A 19,718-nucleotide genomic window follows, 5' to 3' on the forward strand; every position below is an offset into this window, starting at 1 on the left:
TTTTTATCTGGTAAACAATGAATCATGTAATATAAAATACTCCCGTATAACAGATTAAGGGACCTTCCAGAAGATATAAATAATAGTTTGCACTTCAGGTATCCAATGGGAAAGTACGCTGGTCAGCCTCCCGTGAAATTTCTGACACTCCCAGACAGCTTTATATGGGGTGGGCTGGTGCATCACTCTTCAAGTTGGACAAAAGGACCAAGATAAACACAAAAAATTACTTGAGAAACACAAACAGTATATGTGCAGAAAATACACACTCTAGAAAGAAGAGGAAAGCCTCTGTCAAGGAGACAAAAACCAGGATACCAGAAAATTAGAAGGAGTCATTGACCTCTCGGAGAAGAAAGAAGGGACACTGTGGGTGTTGGAAGTGTGAGCACTGGGGTGAAACTTTGGGAGAAACTCTGAGATGATTTTTCCGAAAGTGCAGTAAGAAAGAAGAGAAAAGGGAAGGCTGGGAAACTTCGCATGTGTGAGATACACAGCTGCGAATAGCCAGCACTTCATTAAAGAGGAGAAAAAGTAACCAAAGAAAGATGTTGAGAAAAGATTTTTGAACCACAGGCTACTGAGTTAAGGGCTGCCGAGTCATGTGGCTGCCGAGTCACGTGGCCTAGCAAACGCATTCATAAAGCATCCTCTCATTTTGTACTCCTGACCAATATGTGTGTGGGGAGGGGAGGTTCAGGGGGAGGTCTCATGTTTTTAATAGAAAATATTGGTATGTAGGTTCCTTCTTTCCTCACAGCTATCTTAATAGGTATGCAGTGATATGTCACTACAATTCTAATTTGCATTTCCCCTAATGTTTGATGAGACCAGTTATCCTTTCTTATGTTATTTGTCAATTACCTAGTTGAGGGAAATCCTTGCAAATCTATTGCTAGTTTAATTGGATTCATTATTTTCTGTCTGATTTGTTATTTTCATATAGTTATATACATATAAACTTGGAAATTATTCCTGTCTAATATCTTGCAGTAAATGTTTTCTCCAGTCTATGATTTGTCTTATGGTTTGGGGAAAAATGGGGGGTAAGGAAGTCGGGGGTTGGGAGGGTGGCTTTGATCTGTTCTGAGACCAAGGTCTCATGTAGTCTTATAGTCCCAACTGGCATCGAACTTGCTGTGTGTAGCAGTGTCTTGTCAGCGTCCTATGGCTGTGAAGAGACATCATGGCCATAGCAATTCTTAGAAAGGAAAGCATTTAATTGGGGCTGGCTTAGAGTTTCAGAGGGTTGGTCTATTATTGTCATTAGCATGACAGCAGACAGACAGACAGACGTGACGCTGGGGAGATAGCTGCAATTTCACATCCTGGCAGCAAAGAGAGAGAGAGCCCCTGATCTGGCTTGGGCATTTGAAGGCCCAAAGCTCACCTCCAGTGACAGACACACTTCCTCCATGTCTCCTAATCCCTGTCAAGTGCGCCACTCCCTAATGATCAAACATTCAAATATATGAGCCCATAGGAACCATGTCTGTTCAAGCCACCACACCTAGGGAGACCTTGAGCTTCTCAGCCTCCTGTCTCAGGCTCCCAAATGCTGGGATTACAGGTGTGGGTCACCATGCCAGGCCAAGGTTGAATTTCCTTGTCACTTAATAGTAGTCTTTACAAAACACAAGACTTAAGTGTCGGGGGCATTGCGTTTGCCTTTTCTCCTTGTCTGGCTTCTACACCTGGCATTAACACAAGAACTCTGCCGTATCTGAGCTTGGGAGCTTCTCTCCTAGAGCTTCAAGTTCAAGACCATCTTGGGCTGTCTGAAATCCTGGGTCAAAGGAAAAACCAAAACTCCAAAAATATAAACTGTATTCCCACTATCTTTCTTCTCCTAGGACAGCTGTCTGTTTATATTTTGAATTTATATCTGTAATTAAAGTGCTATGTGAGAGAAGGTTAGTGTTATTTTTATTTTCTGTTGGTTTTTTACAGTAAATACAATTTACTTCAGTGAGTATTTTCTCTGCTGAATATTCTGGGATGCTGTGAGACGTGAACATGAGCACATTCTGTAGGGCACTTCTGAATCTTCTATTCAGTTTATTAATATGTTAATCAGATCACCGGCATCATGCTTCTTCATGCTGACTGCTACAGATTCATATGACCTATGAAAACACACAATCTGACTCTTCTGTTTTATCTTCTTAAAGCTCGTTTTAGCTTTTTCTTTCAATTCTGTTTTTTTACAAGAGGATTTTGGAAACAGTTCCTCATATCTACAAAAATCTCTGTGGTTTAAATTAGGAGCACATATTAAACCTGTGAGTCAATAGGGAGAAAATTTGTATCTCAATACTATCCAATCTTTCAGGTGTTAGGCACATAAATTGCTTATGTATTCGATACATCCATCCCATGAACGTTTGGCAGAGTTCAGTACACAGTAGTGAAGGTGTTCCATTAGAATTGTGCCTAATTGTTTCCTTTTAGGGGTGCCATTTATTAATGTTCCTTTAAGAAAATTAAAATTTAATTGTTTGTTATTGGCATGTAGAAACACCATTGATTTTGATATAATAAAACTGTGTACAGCAACCTTACTACATTCATTATGAGCCTCCTCAGGCCTGCGATCATAGATTCCTAATCTCTACATGGATCTGCAAAGCGAAGCTTTTGGCCCTTTTCCCATTAAGGATGTTGTTTGTCACCTATGAAATTTAGAGAGAAACCTTTCATCAGGTGGAGGAATTATCTTTTGGAACTCACTCTCTGAGCATTGTTTATTGTTATAGATATGTATAAAATCGTGTCACATATTTTCCCACATTTTATATCTTTGGACGATTAATTAGGTGCTAACTTTAAAGCAGTCAGCTTTCTCTGGCTAAGCCCCGTGTGGCTGTGATGTGAGCTTCACTTTTTCCGTGCTGCTGGGAGCCGCTTGCTTTAGGCTGCAGGTGTTTCCGCCTTCCGTGTGCCTTGTCCTCTGGCAGTGCAGATACCTTGTTTGTCCTGTGATTCTGTCCCTATAGAATGGGTTGAAGGCTACTCCTTTATTTTGTAGAGAAATCCCCCAAGACGTTATCATATACTTCTTGAATGTTGGTGGAATTCACAGATGAAACCCACTTTTGTCTCGAGTTTTTCTTGGAGGAAAACCACTAACTTGGAATGCGGTTTTCTTAATTATTTGTAACTTTCCTAGCTGTTTCCTTTCAACTGAGCCTTTTCTTTTAACTTGGTTGTGCAAAGAGTTGGTCAATTTCAGATAATTTGTCAGCTATAAGAGTAGAAGTCTGTTTACAGTGTATGCATTGACTTATTTCCTTGTATGGTAGTCGTCTTAGAGGCTGTCTTAGGGTTTTACTGCTGTGAACAGACACCATGACCAAGGCAGCTCTTATAAGGACAGCATTTAATTGGGGCTGGCTTACAGGTTCAGAGGTTCAGCCCATTATCATCAAGGCGGGAACATGGCAGCATCCAGGCAGGCATGGTGCAGGAGGAGCTGAGAGTTCTACATCTTCATCTGAAGGCAAACAGAATACTGACTTCCAGGCAGCTAGGGTGAGGGTCTTAGAGCCCACACCCACAGTGACACACCCACTCCAACAAGGCCAAACCTCCTAATAGGGCCACTCCCTGAGCCACACATATACAAACCATAATAGAGGCTTTTAATTTAGATATTCTCTAAAAACCTCTTGGCTTTATTGGTATTTTCTGGTTTTGTTTTTATTAGTTCTTTGATAATTTTATACAATGTAATATATGAAACTCCCCAAACTCTTCCCAGATTTCCCTACTTCACCACCCCAAGCTCTACTGTGACAATGTATTCAATAGTGTGGCTCTCCACTAGAACATGGTTAACCTACTCGAGGCTATACCCTTTAGGAAAACTACCCCGGGGGTGGGGGTGGGGGTGGGGTGGGGGAGCACCCTTATAGAAGAAAGGGAGGGGAGGGGGTAGGGGGCTTTTGGACAGGAAACTGGGGAGGGGAATAACATTTGAAATGTAAATAAAGAAATAGCCAATAAAAAGGAAGGCAGGAATGAAGAGAGTAGGAGGGGAAGGGAGGAGGAGAGGAAAGAAGAAAAGGAAAGGAGTAAAGGAGAAAAGGAAAGGAGTAAAGGAGAAAAGGAGAAAAGGAAAGGAGTAAAGGAGAAAAGGAAAGGAGTAAAGGAGAAAAGGAGAAAAGGAAAGGAGTAAAGGAGAAAAGGAGAAAAGGAAAGGAGAAAAGGAAAGGAGAAAAGGAGAAAAGGAAAGGAGAAAAGAAAGGAAAGGAAAGAAAGAAAGAAAACTACTTCCACCTGCTCCCCTCTCCTCGAAGCTATCTTTTGCCAATTGTTCCTCAGATAAAGGTGATTCTTCAAGCTTCCTTTTTCATACTGGGAATTTATCCAACTTGAGCTTGCACAGGTTTTATGCAGGCTGCACAACCACTGCGAGATTTTATGTTAACCACCCTGCTGTGTCTGGAAAACACTGTTTTCTTTTAGTCATCCACTGCCCCTGAGACTTAAGATCTTTCCAGTCTCTCTTCCACAGTGGTCCCTGAGGCTTGAGAAAGGGGTGCAGAGGATACAGATGTCCCATTTAGAACTTAGTACTCCATGATCTCTTTTCTGCAGCTTGACAAATTGTAGTTACTATGCTGACCACAGTCTCCTGCTACACTAGTGGTGTCTTTATAGCGTTCCTACTGGAAGCGGTCTTACTGATTCAACATCATTCCTGTCAAAATTCCAACACAATTCTGTCCAGAATTTGAGAGGATGGTCTTAAATTTCTTTTTTAGAAAAATCAAAAACAAGGACAGTCCAAACAGTTCTGAAGAGTCAGAAAAAAGACGCCTGCTGGAGCTATTCACACCCCAGATTCCTAGTTATACTGCAAAGCCACCACAACGAAAAAACAAGAGGCATGGTGTTTGGTTTAAACACAGACACATGTATCAAAGAAATAGAATTGAGGAAGCCACATATAAGGACAGAAACTCATTGCCAACTGACTTTTTGACAAAGAGGCCAAAAAGACATACTGGAGAAAAGATGAGATCTCCAACAAATGGTGCTATTCAAACTGGAGGTAACTACATGTAGTGTTGTAAGACCCCATAGTGGCCTTACCTCAAGAGCACCACCCACAGAGCACAGATTGACAAAGTGACCACTGCAATAGCATGAGGGTATAAGATTTTTAATCCACATACGTGGGTTTGCTCATCCACTCAGGGAGAGGCAACCCTGAACCCAAAAAGCACACAACTTTTATTCATTACAGAGGGCAGACTTCAGCAACAGGATAAGCTGGCCCATTCTCATTGGTGTACACAGGACAAAGGATCTGGTCAGGTATTGGCTGGCCTGCTCAATGGGCTGTTCTTGGTTCAATTAGTCACTTTCCTCGTCCAGTCCTACACCTGGCCTTGGAGAATCACTGGGAAACGGCTAAGTTGGCACGTCCCTTAGAGGGGAGGTGAACTGGGTGGTTGGGCAGGGTCAGGATGACATCTTGCCGTTGTTCTCAGAATTTACCACAGGGAGGGGTAGGGGGTCTTTCTGAGAACAGCTGTTTTCTTTGTTTTGTTTTAATTAGCTTAGTAAGAATCTTGACCACCAAAACTTTATCACTGGACATCATGATGTCAAATGTATCTCTCAGAAAGGTCACAAGTTTGTCATAGGCATCCTGACCACCAGATGTATTTCTCAAAACCTTGTTTTTATAACTTTTTTTCTCATATCTAGGAAACTATGAAACTCTATTTCTTCAGTAGAAGAAGGAAGATAGATCTGTAGCTCTCACCCTGTACAAAACTCAACTCCGAATGGAGCTACATCCCCACCTAGGATCTCACTATAGATCTGTGACCAGATACATAGAAGACACGATGGGGGAGAAAGTGAGGATACACTTAAATTCACTGGCAGGCAAGGACTTTCTGAACAGGGCCCCTGTAGCTAAGGCATTTAGACCAACACCTAGTAGACAGGATCTCTTGAAGCTACAGCACATCTGTTTTACAAAGGGCACCATCAGCCAAGCACCAAGGTGGCCTACAGAGGGAGGAAGAATCTTTATTGGTTTTCTTTGAAATATTATTTTCAGTTTGCTACTCCAGATGATTCTGCTCTTGGCTGTTTCTCTCTTCTTTCTTGCTTTTCTATCCATTTCCTCAGAGAGCAGCTTACTTCATTGGTAAGAAAGGAAGTGAAAAGCCTAGTGCTTTGAGGTGTCTTCTAATCTCTGACTTACGCAGAGCACACTGTAAGATGTGTAAGATGTGACACTCACATTTGTTCAAAATGTTTTTACTTACATTGGACCTTATTGCCCTGTAGATGGTTCACAAGGAGATAAGTTAATTCACAATTAACTTTATACAGACTTTTAGTTTAATTCTCATGTGTTCTGTGGACACTGGTTTGAGATTTCTCAGTTCTCTCACACCAGTTAGGTTTGTTTCAGGGCAAAGATACAACGTATGTTAGTTATTACGTGCATACCAGTTGCACTTGGAGAGAGTGAAGGTGCCTCTTTGATGGGTGTGTTTTATAAACGCTGGGAAGAGGAGGCTGAGTCATGGTGACTTCGGATTATCTATAAACTTTACTGACCTGCTGTGTTGCTCTGTCAATTATTGTCAGAGGCGTTTTGATGTCTCTCCATATAATTGTGCATTTTCTTTGGTGTGTGAAGAAAAATTCTGGAAAGAAGTCATACCTTACAGTGACCTTTCTGCAAGGCTACTAACTGATTAGAACTTCAATGACCCACTGCCACATTGGAATGGGGAATTCAGGGTAACCTGTGTGTTAGTATTATTTAGAATGATGGGATCCTTTCCTGAAATCATCTTTAAGCATTAGGCTGTGGTACAATAGCTTTGTTCATAGCCTCTAAGGACGGATCCATTTTCCTTTACCTATGGTTGACAATTGGTTAAGTTTAGGCTAAAATTCTCTGTCAGTAATGGAGCACCCAGCTCCTTTTCCTCCAGGCTTGCAGTACCTCCTGCCTGTGAACGCCTTCCCCATGGTTCACTCGGGACTTGGCTGGGCCACTGTAGAAAGGTTCAGGTGCTGGAACTTGTCCCTCAGATGTGACACAATCAGGAACACGCCACTCGGAGTTGACTCTGAGTGTGTATTACTTTGTTTCTGAATCTTCTATGGCTTCCCAACCCTTCCTTGCACTTCCTTTCCTGGACCTTTGGCAGAAATGTTAATTTCTCTGGGAATTCTGCCTTCTGGTGACCATGCAGTTTGCACAACTGATGCCATTTTGGAGGGAATGAGGAGAAAGTAAAAGGAAACAGCAATGATCCCCCTTCCTCCCTGAATTTATTCTCTGGGCCACAGGGGTCCTTTTTCTGGTTCCTCTGAATAGAAAAGGGATCTGTCCATGGTCTTTCTGATTCCTCTTAGGCCACAGCAGCCATGGTGCTTCCCCCTGACAAGATCCACCTTTCTGGCAGGGCCATGAAGAAAAACAAAGGAACCAAACAGAATGAGAATTTGCCCCACACTTTGTCTGGCACAGATCTTTCCCTCTTCAGTCTTCAGCCACAAAGGTTGACATAGTTTGCCAGTCTTTGAGGCTTCATGTACATGGCTTTCTGTCTCACACTGGGGCTGCCCGTGGGTTACATGTGGAGGTTAAGGTAAAACAGGGAGTACCTTCTCTGACACGCACTCTGCATGACTTGATGCCTTTCCTGATGTCACTGCCATGGTTACGTTCCAGAGTCCTCAGATAGCAACGTGTGCGGACTTTTCCACTATGAAATGTGGAAAGAGGGGCAATAGCAGCTTTACGGCATGTGGAGAGAGGGGCAGTAGCAGCTTTATGGCATGTTGAGAGAGGGGCAATAGCAGTTTCACGGCATGCTCGCCAGCACCAGATGCCTCTCTCTGCTGTAGTTTTCTTTAGGGCACTGCCTTAGCTGATTTGTGGATGTTTTCTACTTTCCTTCCTTCAGCCAGAGATCTAACAAAAAAAAAAAAAACAAAAACAAAAACCCGAAAGACACCATTCACAACCAAATGTTGGCCCGTAAAATGTTTTCTTTCTTAAAATGAACCATTGTGGCAGAGTACCAGTTCCCAAAGGCAAGGCTGCAAGGAGCGGGTACAGGGCTGCCAAGACATCAATCAGAGCACACCAGCACCAAAGCAGTTAGCCTCGTGTGAGCATAACATTGTCTGTGTAATTTTGTTATACTCTCTGGCAACGAATACTTGTTAATTATGTTTCTGGGTTGTTTGTTCTTTTTTTTTTTCCAGAGCTGAGGACCGAACCCAGGGCTTTGCACTTGCTAGGCAAATCCTCTCCACTGAGCTAAATTCCCAACCCCTTGTTTCTGGGTTTTTTTGTTTTGTTTTGTTTTTTAATCTCCTTTATGTTAGCAATATGTAAAAATCAAATGTGAAATCCACTCAGGAAAAAAAAGTCAGTAGACTGACTTTACTTCTAGAACACAGCAAATAACTTGGCTGTTTATAAAGCAATACATTCTCAGTGTCCCCTCCCCACTTTGATAAAATGCAATGTCAGCAAAACTTAACTGATACACTCTACTAGCACGTGACTGTCACATGAGCCTGTTTGATTGGCTGCCTGGAGTGCTTCCGCTCATCCTTGTCTTTGACCTCGACTTACTCCGAAGTTTTGACCTCATCATCTGCAGTATGGGGCTCTTGCCCTGTCCCCTACATTCTGTGTAACCCAGAGGCACACATGCATGCGGAAAGATCCTACAGACCATGGTAGCTTCCAGATCTGCCCCTTTAGAAACGAGCTCTTCTCCAATCCTTCACCTTCCCTTCCTGTCATCTTATCATCGGCTGCTTCCGTGTCCCCAGAGAATACTAACTACTGATCGATACCCCAGACATGTCTGGCCATGGCCTACACGTGCCCTGGGTAGTTCATTTATTTGCCTTGGTGGATTTGCTAGAGTGGAATTTAATCAATAGCTAATTCATTAATTCTGGTCCTTGAAATGGTAGAGAGAGTGCTAGGTGGGGAGAATGGGCCAGCTCCCACTTTGATTGAAATATGACAAGCACTCCAGCCAACAGCTTCCCTGGGTACACAGCTGCCTGGGAAGTTTGCTTACACTGTCTCCATAGAAGGAAAAGCTGAGAACAAAAACAAAAGTTTTCCTGTCCCTGCCAGTATCCCGAAGCTCATGGTTTCCAGGCATGGAGCTCCAGGGACAGGCAAGAAGGGAGCCCAGGCCTCATCTTTTATTGCCTTTAATTGAGACCACACTGGTTTGAGGCTGAATCGTTGGTGCTGTGTCTGAGGTATAATGTCCTTGGAACGGTAACAAAATAATTGTTTTCAGTTTTGCCTGGAGATACTGAGTGGAGCCCATAATATTTTTATAATGCAACATTTGGGTCATCGTTATGACAGAGGCAATGATAGGCTGTGTTCTTCCAAAGGAGTTAAACCATGAGCACCATACATAAACCCCGGGGTATTTTCAAATTACCTCAGAGTTGAGTCCGATGGGAGAGGTCGGAGCTAACAGAGTTTTCTTCACCTCTTGTTTGAGGTGAAACTGAGGCTTCTAGGCTTTAAGACTGCACTTGAGGTGTAAGGCATTTTCTCCGATACTTTTCAGTGACTCAGAACTTGAACTGGGGGTGGTAACTTACAATTTCATAAACGTACATGTGCTGTGTATTAAACCCATTTCAATAGGGAAGATAAAAGGTGCAACCTATTAAATTGTATTTCCATCACATGCCTTCTAAACCAGTGGTTCTCAGCCTTCCTAGTGTTGCCAAACTTTAATACAGTTCCTCATGTTGCTACTTCATAACTGGAAGTTTGCTACTGTTACTCATGGTAACTAATTTTTGGAGATGGAGGTTTGCCAAAGAGGTCGTGACCCACAGACTGAGAAATGCTGCTCTGAACTCCCTAACTTGCTAATGTGGACAGTTGGAAGTTAATTTCAATTCAGAATTTCTCTTTGAATCTTTAGAAGGTATGGGCGAGGCTCTTCAGACAGAGGATCTGGTGTAGGCTCCATACTGTGGGACAAAACCCAGTGTCCTGTGACCACAGTGGCTTTCAGAATGTACTCCTGAAGCTCGGCATCTGCACACGACGTGTGTGCAGCTCAGTCACCGAGGCAGCCTTTGTATAGCCACCCCTTCCTCCCCCCTCACCCGGAGATTCTCTCTGTAGACTCACCTGTAAATTCACCCATTCCGAGCTCTCAGAAGCCCACTTCTGGGCTCGATTACAAGCACACTCATTAATTCTGGGCGCAGTCAACAGAAGATGCACTCCTTATTCAGAGAGAGTGAACACTCAGCATCTCGTGAAGGCCCCTGGCCCTGCTGTGTCCCTGAACCATGCTCTCACATCCAACTGTCTATTGATTTTCTCGTGTGATGTCTCTTGTCACATATGTTACCTGGAAACAAAAGTTAATTCTTACCGTTCTGGTCATCTTTTCCTGCAAATACAACCCTCTCCCCGCCTTTCCCACATCTAAAAAGTTCATGTACTTGACAGTTTTCATCTTTTTGATTTTTTTATTGAGTTTCATGCATGTACATAAGGGTTTTGGATCCACCCCCACCCCCATTCCCTCTCCTCCAGTTGCCCCACTAACCTCTCCATCACTTTTCCCCAAACTTCATGGCCTTTCTCTTTTTTAAAACTCACAGAATCACAGTGTTTCCTGTATGTGCCATGGGCTTCTACTGGAGCATTAGTGGCCTTTCAGGGGTTGCATCTCTGAAGAAATATTACTTTACCGCCCCCGGCACCTGACAACTGTCCACAGCTTCTCAGGACTAGGACTTCATGAGTAACTCCCTTGTCTTTGCTTGACTTTTGGTGAGGATCCATCCTATACACACGTCTTGTGTATGCAGTCACAGCCACTATGAGTTAACGTGGGTGTGGCTTTGTCATGTCCAACAAATAATTCACCACAGACATCCGTTCACTGCTTCTGGATCCTACAGTCTTCCTACCTCCTCTTCTGCTCTAGTCTCTGAGCCCTGGGGAAAGGAGGATATGATTAGACAGGTGTCTCATTTAGAGTGAAGTATACCACAGTCTCCTCACCCTCTTTATGCTGCCCACACGTGGACGGTATTAATCACCGTCTCCTGCAAAAGCAGCTTCCCTCACGAGGGTTGAGAGAAACACTGACCTATGGGTGTGAACATAAGGACTTAGGGGTCAGTTATTACTGGGTCCATTAACCAGATCCGCTGACATAGCCAGTTACCAGTCTGGGCACAATTAACAGTTCATTCTTGTGACAGGGCCTTTAAATCCACTCAGAAAGCAATTGATTGGTTACTCCCATAACATTGGTGCCGTAATTGCACCAGTGGGTACATCTCGTCAGGACAATCATTACTGGAACTTGCAGAGTTAACCGCTGGGCCAGATAGTTGATGACTTTTCTCCATGGTAACATTCATAGAGCCTTCAAGCGGGATGGAAGCTTCCAGGTTGGTGCTAGGCTGACGTCTCCATCTCTATGATTCAAGTATGTGGGGCATTCGGTGTAAGTTCTTATTGAGGGTAACCAGGGCAATGACAATGCCCCATAGTTGCAGAAGGGTCTAAGAGATCTCAGGGACCAATGACTTGGAAACAGCTAACGTGTATTTAGCTCTGGGCTTTTGTTAGCCCATGTGTCCAGAAGAAGTATTGGTCCCCATTGTAGGGTAACTCCACTTAACACTCCTATTTAAATTTTGATAATTTTGGGGGTTTTGTGAATATATATATATACACATATATATATGTGTGTATATGTATATGTATATATGGCTGAGTCCACACTTGCCACTGCACACATGAGGTGCCCAAAACACAACTTATCAGCATCAGTTCTCTCCTCTAGCATGTGAGTTCCAGAGATCGAATCCAGCCCAGTTGATGGTAAGAGCCTGCATCTGCCTTAGCCGCATTACTGTCCTGATGCAGCAACTCTGAAGGCCAAGTTTGCTAAGCATCGATTTCATTTGCCTTGCAGCCACGCCAGTTTCCCATGCGTGGCTCTTCTCTGTGTTTGCTGACATCATTCTTCCCAGCCTTTGCCCTTTCAGTTTGTAGAACCCTCGTGAAAGTCAACCAAATTCACTTAGATTTTGAGAGAAGAGACTTGCTGTCTACCCCCTGGTAGCCTCAGATATTCCCATCTTATGGCTTTCAAATTATTCTTAGCTATGAGTCTCATTTTGGTAATTAATATTCATGATAAACCATTACATGTTTCTTTCCATAGCTAGCAAAAATAATGAGCATGTGCACCCCTCAAAGCTTCTGTTTCATAGGCTCAGCCCTGATTGCCTGATCCGGCTTGCATTTCTCTGCTCCTTGCTCTGGCTTAGTCCTTACTCTTTATCCAACATGTTTCCTCCCCGTGTCGCTCATTGGCTACTGTCACTGTCCATCATCGACCCCTGGCTATCAGATGAAGCTCTTTTAGACAGTATATGTTTTTCTTATAAAGACCCCAAGAAGATCGTCACATAGCCAGATCTCCTGGTATATGTAATGATCGCTATTGTTGATGGCTGTGGTACCAAAGGGCAAAACACCCAAGAAACACATACACATGCATGCACATACATACATACATACGTACATACATGCACACACACACACGGAGACATAAACACACACAGACATAGGCACACACATACAGACATACACACAGACACACAGACAGACATACATATATACATGTACACATACACAAATACACATACTTAGACACACACACAGACACACATGTACATACATACATATATATGTATACATACACACATACTTAGACACACACACAGACACACATGTACATACATACATTCATACATATACACATATACATACGTACACACACACACACACACACACACACACACACACACACTTGGTGGGGCAGGGGAAGAACTCACTCATCCCACAAGGCTGCCCTCCTGGGTGAAGTCCCTCAAGGTATCCTAGCCTTGTGTCTTGCCAGTCAACCACTCAGCTAATGGACTTTGCTCAGCTCTAGCATGCTAAGCCTGACTTTGTGTTGTCTGTACATAGTCATCAGCAGGCAAAGCCACTGTGCCCCGCCTCCGGCCAGCAGCATGCACCAAAAGAGAGGCAAGAGAGGCAGGCACCATCTTCTATGATCAGTTGCCGAACCAGACTCCGCTGTCAGACCGTCACCTAGCCACCTCCAAGCCACACTCCACTCCAGCCATAACAGAGCAGTCCTAGTTACTTCCATGCTCCAAACACAAACCTCGAGAAGCAAGGACTGCCAATTTCTCTGCCTTAACTCTCTCTGCATGATGTACTTGGAGCCTGTTTCCAGAACCTAGGAAATGTCGGGAGTGTGGTGCGTAAGGAATGGGAACATTAGGTAAATAACTCCCTTTTCCTATCTTGGCTCAGAAATGTCCAGTGGTTTTCCAACACACTCAGAAACAAATCCAAATTTATTTTCTTAGCCTATAAAATCCCACACAGTTGGCAAGCTCCATCCCAGCCTGCAGCAGACACTCTGTCCTGTTTCCCAACGTTCCGTCTCTTGCTCGTACTCTCCGGTACTGGATTCTTCCACCTTTTCCACACAAGTCCGGCGCATGGATTGAGTAGCTGGGAGCAGGCGGTAACCCCGTTACTTTGTTTCAACTTTCCTTTGTGTTTCTGCACAGAAGACCCAGACTACTGCAGCCAATAACTTGAGGCATTATTCTCATGTGGTTAAGTGCTCACCTCCCTCCAGCAAAATGTAACTTTAATGATCGAAGGGACATCATCCATCTCTTTCAATTGTAAAGACAGAATGATACCTGGTTAGCGTTGTTTTTTTTTTTTTTCTTTTTTTCTAAGTTTAAACTTTGGAAAACTCCCCAGATTCTGTTTATTTGGATTGGTTAGGAGGATGGACTGCTGGTGTCACCAGAACCTTGATGTTGCCTTTGAAGGAACTCTCAAACTGATAAACTCATCCCCTGGCAGTCCCCTCTGGAGCACTACTTGAAATTCCTGAAGGGAGAAGTGTGAGTGTCACCTTCTGTCAGAGCACTGGGGCTCATTCTCGCTCCTTGCGGTTCCTGGTTTTACCCACTCCATTCAGCCAGGTTATCAACTCTGAAGGGGGCTACTTGTTTTTAGAAGGAATGGCACTGAACAGTCACCCTCCTTCACTCTCAGACTGCCCACGGGGGGTGGGGGGTGATGGCTTCTGTAACTCTCTTATTTCATTATAATGTGTGTGGTGGTTGAGACGTGATCTCAAGCAGCAGAGCGGCCACATTGCTGGCTGCCTGTCTACATGTTGAGTGGATTCTATGGTGGCCTTATTTCTCCTGTCCTGGTCCTTCCCAGAATCCCCTCTGTCTTCTTAAACACATATTCATATTGTCATCCACACCTCCCACGATACCTTCTTGAATAACAGAATGCCTTCTAGAATGCAATAGCCTTGGTTTATGTGGTTTTTAAGGATGAAAGTATTTGACTTTATTATTTCGCAGTTCACATGCTGCATGTACGTTTTACCTGCTTTTTCCTTTCTCTCCTGGTGTAGTTCTTAGTAAACGAACCTACAGAGCAGTTAAATGCTCAGTGACTTGACTCAAAACCAAAAGTTAACATTTTGTCAAAATGCATATTTGGTTTTATATCTAAAGTATTCTCACCATTTCTGAAAACACGGTATAGGCCGCTGTTGAGAGTGTACGCTACGTGAAGGTGTGGCCAAAATGTCCACATTTAGTTAAGGCCTGTCTTGGTGGATTAGAAATCCAAAGACCCTAAGAGTTTAGTCTGAGGTCTTGAAACATGAGATTTTCCCCTTGTGGATCCCACATGCTATTTGGACAAATGGTGATCAGATAAGTAGGATGCAGTAGTAAAGTGTCACTGTGAAGCCTAAGTCTTCATGCAGCGTCCTGGCTTATGTTTCAGCATCCTATGTAAAGGTAGCTGAGAGGAATTTGTATTCTCGCTGCTTTCTAACTCCCATGCTTATCAGAAGTGACAGCTTTTGACAGGGGAAGCCATGTTATTATGCAGTATAGCCGACATAGAACAATAACTTTAGTATCACATGACAGAATTAAAATGTCCAGTTGGAATGTTTGACCCCCGTGTGTTCTATAGTGTGTGTACCCACGGTGGCTTATTATCAGAGAATATTAAAGATAGTGTGACTCTCGTTCCCTGCCCTATCAGACCGTCACTTAAATGTAGTCTTCTTTGGCTAGGAGATAGCTCAGCTGGTTAAGTACATATGGTTAAGTAATGTTGGGGATATGAGTTGGATTCCCAGCACTCTATATAGAGCCACTCATGGTGGCCACAGGGCTTACTGGCCAGCCAGCCTAGCCTACTCAGTGAGCCTCAGGTCCGGTGACATTCCATGTCTTGAATTGACGGTGAGAAGTCCCTGAGGAATGGCACCTGAGGTTAGACTGTCCTCTACACACACATGTGCCCATGTGCACGTGCTCCTGACCCCCAGCCACTCTCACAGAAGAGCATGGTCGCTGCTGTAATTCACCGATGCAATGAGTGTAGCTGTGGGGTCTTCACAGCGTAGAGCTGACTTGAAAGGCGGATCCCTGGGAAAACAGCAGGTCGTATTGGCCTTTGAAACCCGCATAGCGACACAGTTTGCTCTCTGCAGCGTCATGGCAAGGTGCGCTGTACGTGCACTCTCTGGAGAATGGAAAAAATAACTTAAAATGTCAAGGTTTCTCTTGACTGCTGCCTTTTCAGAAATGTTTTTACTTAACTGAGTTTCTTCGCTGAGGGTGCTGATCAGACCCTAAACCAATGGCGGTTTAAAACTTAGTCTGCACGGTGGCTGAGAATTAATGCTCAGTGTGAGTTACTGGGAAACCTTTATGGCTAAGACTTGGCTGGGCCAGTGGAGTGGCTCAGTGGGTAAGATATTCTTGCCAAGCCTGATGACCTAAGTTTGATGCCAGTGACGCCCCAGATGACAGATGGAGGGAAGTTGTCCTCTGACATCCACGGGTACACTATGATGTGCATACCACATACACAAACAATCAAGTCAAAAATGATGCCTTGATGCATAGCCCAGGCCCACATGTGCTCGCCTTACTTTGACGCATGTGCTGCAAGAGCGTCCTCTGTGTGCAAAGCACACTACACCCGTGTGACTGGTTACATGTCCAGCGAGAGACTCTAGAGTAGCACGATAGGAATTGCCTTTCATGTCAGAATTCCATCCAGTTTTCAAAAACGATAATGACAAAGATCATTTTATGATTCATAGAGAAGGCATGCCTAGAAGGCTGCTGTGTCTCAGAAATACGTGAACTCTCTGGAGCATGGTCTCAAGCTTTTAACCAGTCTCTGCTTACAGAAAACACTGTGTGGAAATCATGTGCATGGAATTGAGGCAGATTCCTTATGAATCTAGACATCAGTCTTTTTCTGTTTTGTGCTTTGAGAGAACCCAGACTGACCTGAACTGATGGTTATCCTCCTGCCTCAGCTTCCTGAGTGCTGCAATAACAGATGTGAGTCACCGGGGCACAGAGATTTACTTTTCTGATCTCACTCACCACAGCAAATGGAGTAGTAACATGCCGAGAAGGCAGGAAGTTGTTCCTCGTTCACTGCACACCAGCCCCACAAAGTATGCAGGTGTCTGAAATGAAATGGCCAGTCAATCTTTTAAAAAAAAAATCAAATGTTCTTTCTAAGGGCATTTGTTATGGGAACTCCAGTTCCTAGACTCCTGACCACAAACCACATATGAGGTAGAGTTACTGAAGAAACAAATCTATCTAGCAGCGATTCAAATGCAAAGAAATGTCAGCGACCGTTTGGAGGAAGTCAGTGCTATTGAGGACTTTCGAGATTTGGGAATTGACCATGGCAGACAGTGTGAGAGCCGACCATAGAGATTTGCCCTGCAAGATCCAGACAGAGAGAGAGAATGACACTGTCTTAGAGAGCCTAGATTCTGCAGGGCTCTTCATGACTCTCAAGGGCTTTCTTAGACCAGCACAGTCAACAGCACTGAAGACATGCTACAGAGAAAAACGTAGAGGTGCCAGTCATGGCCAGAATGCTGACATTGCATGTTGGCGTCACGGCTGTGTGCAGGTGCACCTTTGGCCAGCGCACGCCACGTCATCTGTCTTAGGTTTTGGAAAGGAGAGGGCATAGAGAGAAGATCTTACATCTGTCATAGTTCAACTTTTGCTGTGCTTACCAAGGCTTCTCTCCCTTGTGCTTTCCTTCAACAAACCTGACGTGCCATGGGTTTGCCTGATTCCTCACGGGGACGTTCTCTGCTTGCCTCTGAAACTTCAAGTGAGAGACCACTGGACCCTGCCGTGTAGTGTTCTCCCCAATCTGAAACAGTTTGGGTTGAGCCTTAAAGCACGCTCAGTGGCAGTCATGTGTGTGTGTGTGTGTGTGTGTGTGTGTGTGTGTGTGTGTGTGGTCACATTAGCATATGCAGCAGCATGTATTGTGTCTAACCCATTCCTCCATGCTTCAGTCAGAAAACTGCTTATCAAATAAGAGCCTTTGACCAGTCCAGAGGACTGCATAAATAAGCTTGATAACAGTTATGTTAAATGTTATCTTTTTTATAGCATTGAATCTATCCTGGAGTGGTGTTTCACACGTGTAATTATGAAGCAGATCACACACACACACACACTCACACACACACACACACAAATGTGCATTCATGTGTATATGTATATTTTTAATCTGTTGCAGATCCCTCCAAATAGATTGGACAGCACCAGGAAATCCAAATGGTATCATTCTTGGGTATGACGTTTTACGGAAAACATGGCGCCTGTGCTCTGAAACCCAGAAGTTAACAGACAAACCCAGGGATGAGCTTTGCAAAGCAGTCAAGTGCCAATACCCTGGAAATGTCTGTGGACACACTTGCTACTCTCCAGGAACTAAGGTAGATCTCTTCACACACACACACACACACACACACACACACACACACACACACACACACACACGGACAGCCAAGCTCCCAACTCCATCTGTCCTCTATGAGGATAGATGCTTCTCATGCTAGCACTGTGAAGACCCCGTAGAGACGGAAGTGCTCCCACCAGAACCCTACTGGCCCCATGAGCACTCAGCCTTCCCATTCTTTATCATGCTTTCAGGAAATGTGGGTTTGTTAGGATGATAAGGGCTCTGAATTTTACCGGCCTGAGGGACTTGAAATTTCCACTACTGCAAGTCCATTCCACTCCAAATGTCTGTCTGCTCGCGCAGCTCTGATGAGTTGCCGTGAACTGGACTGTTCCTGGTTTGTCAGAAATATTTTAGAATTATGGTCATTTATAGATTAATGTTCATATTAGTTGCTGTTTAGGAAACAGATCAATAACACAGCCAGACGGAGGGGTTTGTAAATGGCTTTTATTGACAAACAACACAGAAAACTACTTTGTTGGAAGGTAAGATTTCATCTAATGAAATAATGTCCTATTTATCAGTAGCATTGCGTGCTCTCGATGACTCGGGCTACTCCTAAATCCATAAGATTCACTAGAAAGGAGCTCTGTAATTAATAAAGTGAGTTTCTGAGGCAATATAAATCGAAATACAAATTATCGTGGCTGCCCCTCGCTTAGCCGTGGTTACTGGGTAAGAGACACAGAAAGCCAACCGCCTGGCAACCTTACAGGTTTTATGTCTCCAGAATTGTTATGTGATAGTTCAGGTGTATGCATGTGTGTAGTATAGACCTGAACATGCATGTGTACGAGGGAAGGTTATGGTAGGAACTCCTTTTATAAAATACCTGCTACTTAAAATGTATAACTTTTAGCAAAACAAATGTATCCTGTCTAGAATTTTTATACAGAGAGTTGACACTGATTTTGATGGAAAGTCCAGAAGTGATACTTTTAAAAAGCCTCCTCTCGGAACTCTTCACTGTGGCCTGTAGTACATTCCCATAGTTTTTATGCCAAATATGGCATTGGAAGAAAAGTCGTCCCACGTACACGTCAAGTGAGACTGACCCCACACACGCACTGCTAACAACTAAATACAACATGACAACTGTCTTACTCTTTGGTTGGGAGGCTGCCTGGGTGGCTGGATTAGAGTGGATTCCTTTGCTCTTGGGAAACTTTGTAAATGAGTCACTAAGCAAGTGGGCCTGTGAAGCCCCTGATGCTGAGCTCTCCGTCGCTGCCCTGAGCTTGCTTCCAACGGGGAAACATCACCAAGGGGAAAATGGAAAGTGTCAATTTTTGTCTGCCACAGAAGTGTCTGTCTAACTGAAGGAACTCAGGCCAAGTACAAGTTCTAAGGCTGTTTTCCAGCTGCCATTCAGGGTTTGGTTTGGTTTATATATAGCAGAAAGATACAAATACTTATTTGATTGTTCAAGCATATAATTTTTCTGCGGCTAGCTCCAGGCAAAAACACAGAGTTAAAAGGACTTTTCAACATTAATTTCCATATAAATTTATTTTTGTATTGTAGTAGTCTATGGTATATGCTTGCATAGGTATATATATATATACATATATATATATATACACACACATACACACACACACACATGTGTATATATATGAGAGAGAGGAGAGAGAAAGAGATTGCCTTATTAGAAAAATAGGTCCATAAATAAATGATCATATGCACTATAAGGAAGATTCAGTTTATTTAATAAAAAGGATGAGTGAGAAGCAGTTTGCTTCTTGGTGTT

The 19,718-nt window shown here is 43.6% G+C and overlaps 1 protein-coding gene across 1 annotated transcript in view; it reads left to right on the plus strand.

Annotated features, from left to right (window-relative positions):
- Ush2a (usherin) overlaps positions 1–19,718 on the plus strand; it is a 666,484-nt gene that overhangs the window by 472,308 nt on the left and 174,458 nt on the right. The window contains exon 47 of the mRNA NM_001302219.1: positions 17,741–17,939. Within this exon, the coding sequence (NP_001289148.1) occupies positions 17,741–17,939 (199 nt within the window). The remainder of the gene's footprint in view (positions 1–17,740; positions 17,940–19,718) is intronic.

The sequence above is a fragment of the Rattus norvegicus genome, chromosome 13 (assembly GCF_021556685.1).
Source record: "Rattus norvegicus strain SHRSP/BbbUtx chromosome 13, alternate assembly SHRSP_T2T, whole genome shotgun sequence".
Taxonomy (NCBI): domain Eukaryota; kingdom Metazoa; phylum Chordata; class Mammalia; order Rodentia; family Muridae; genus Rattus; species Rattus norvegicus.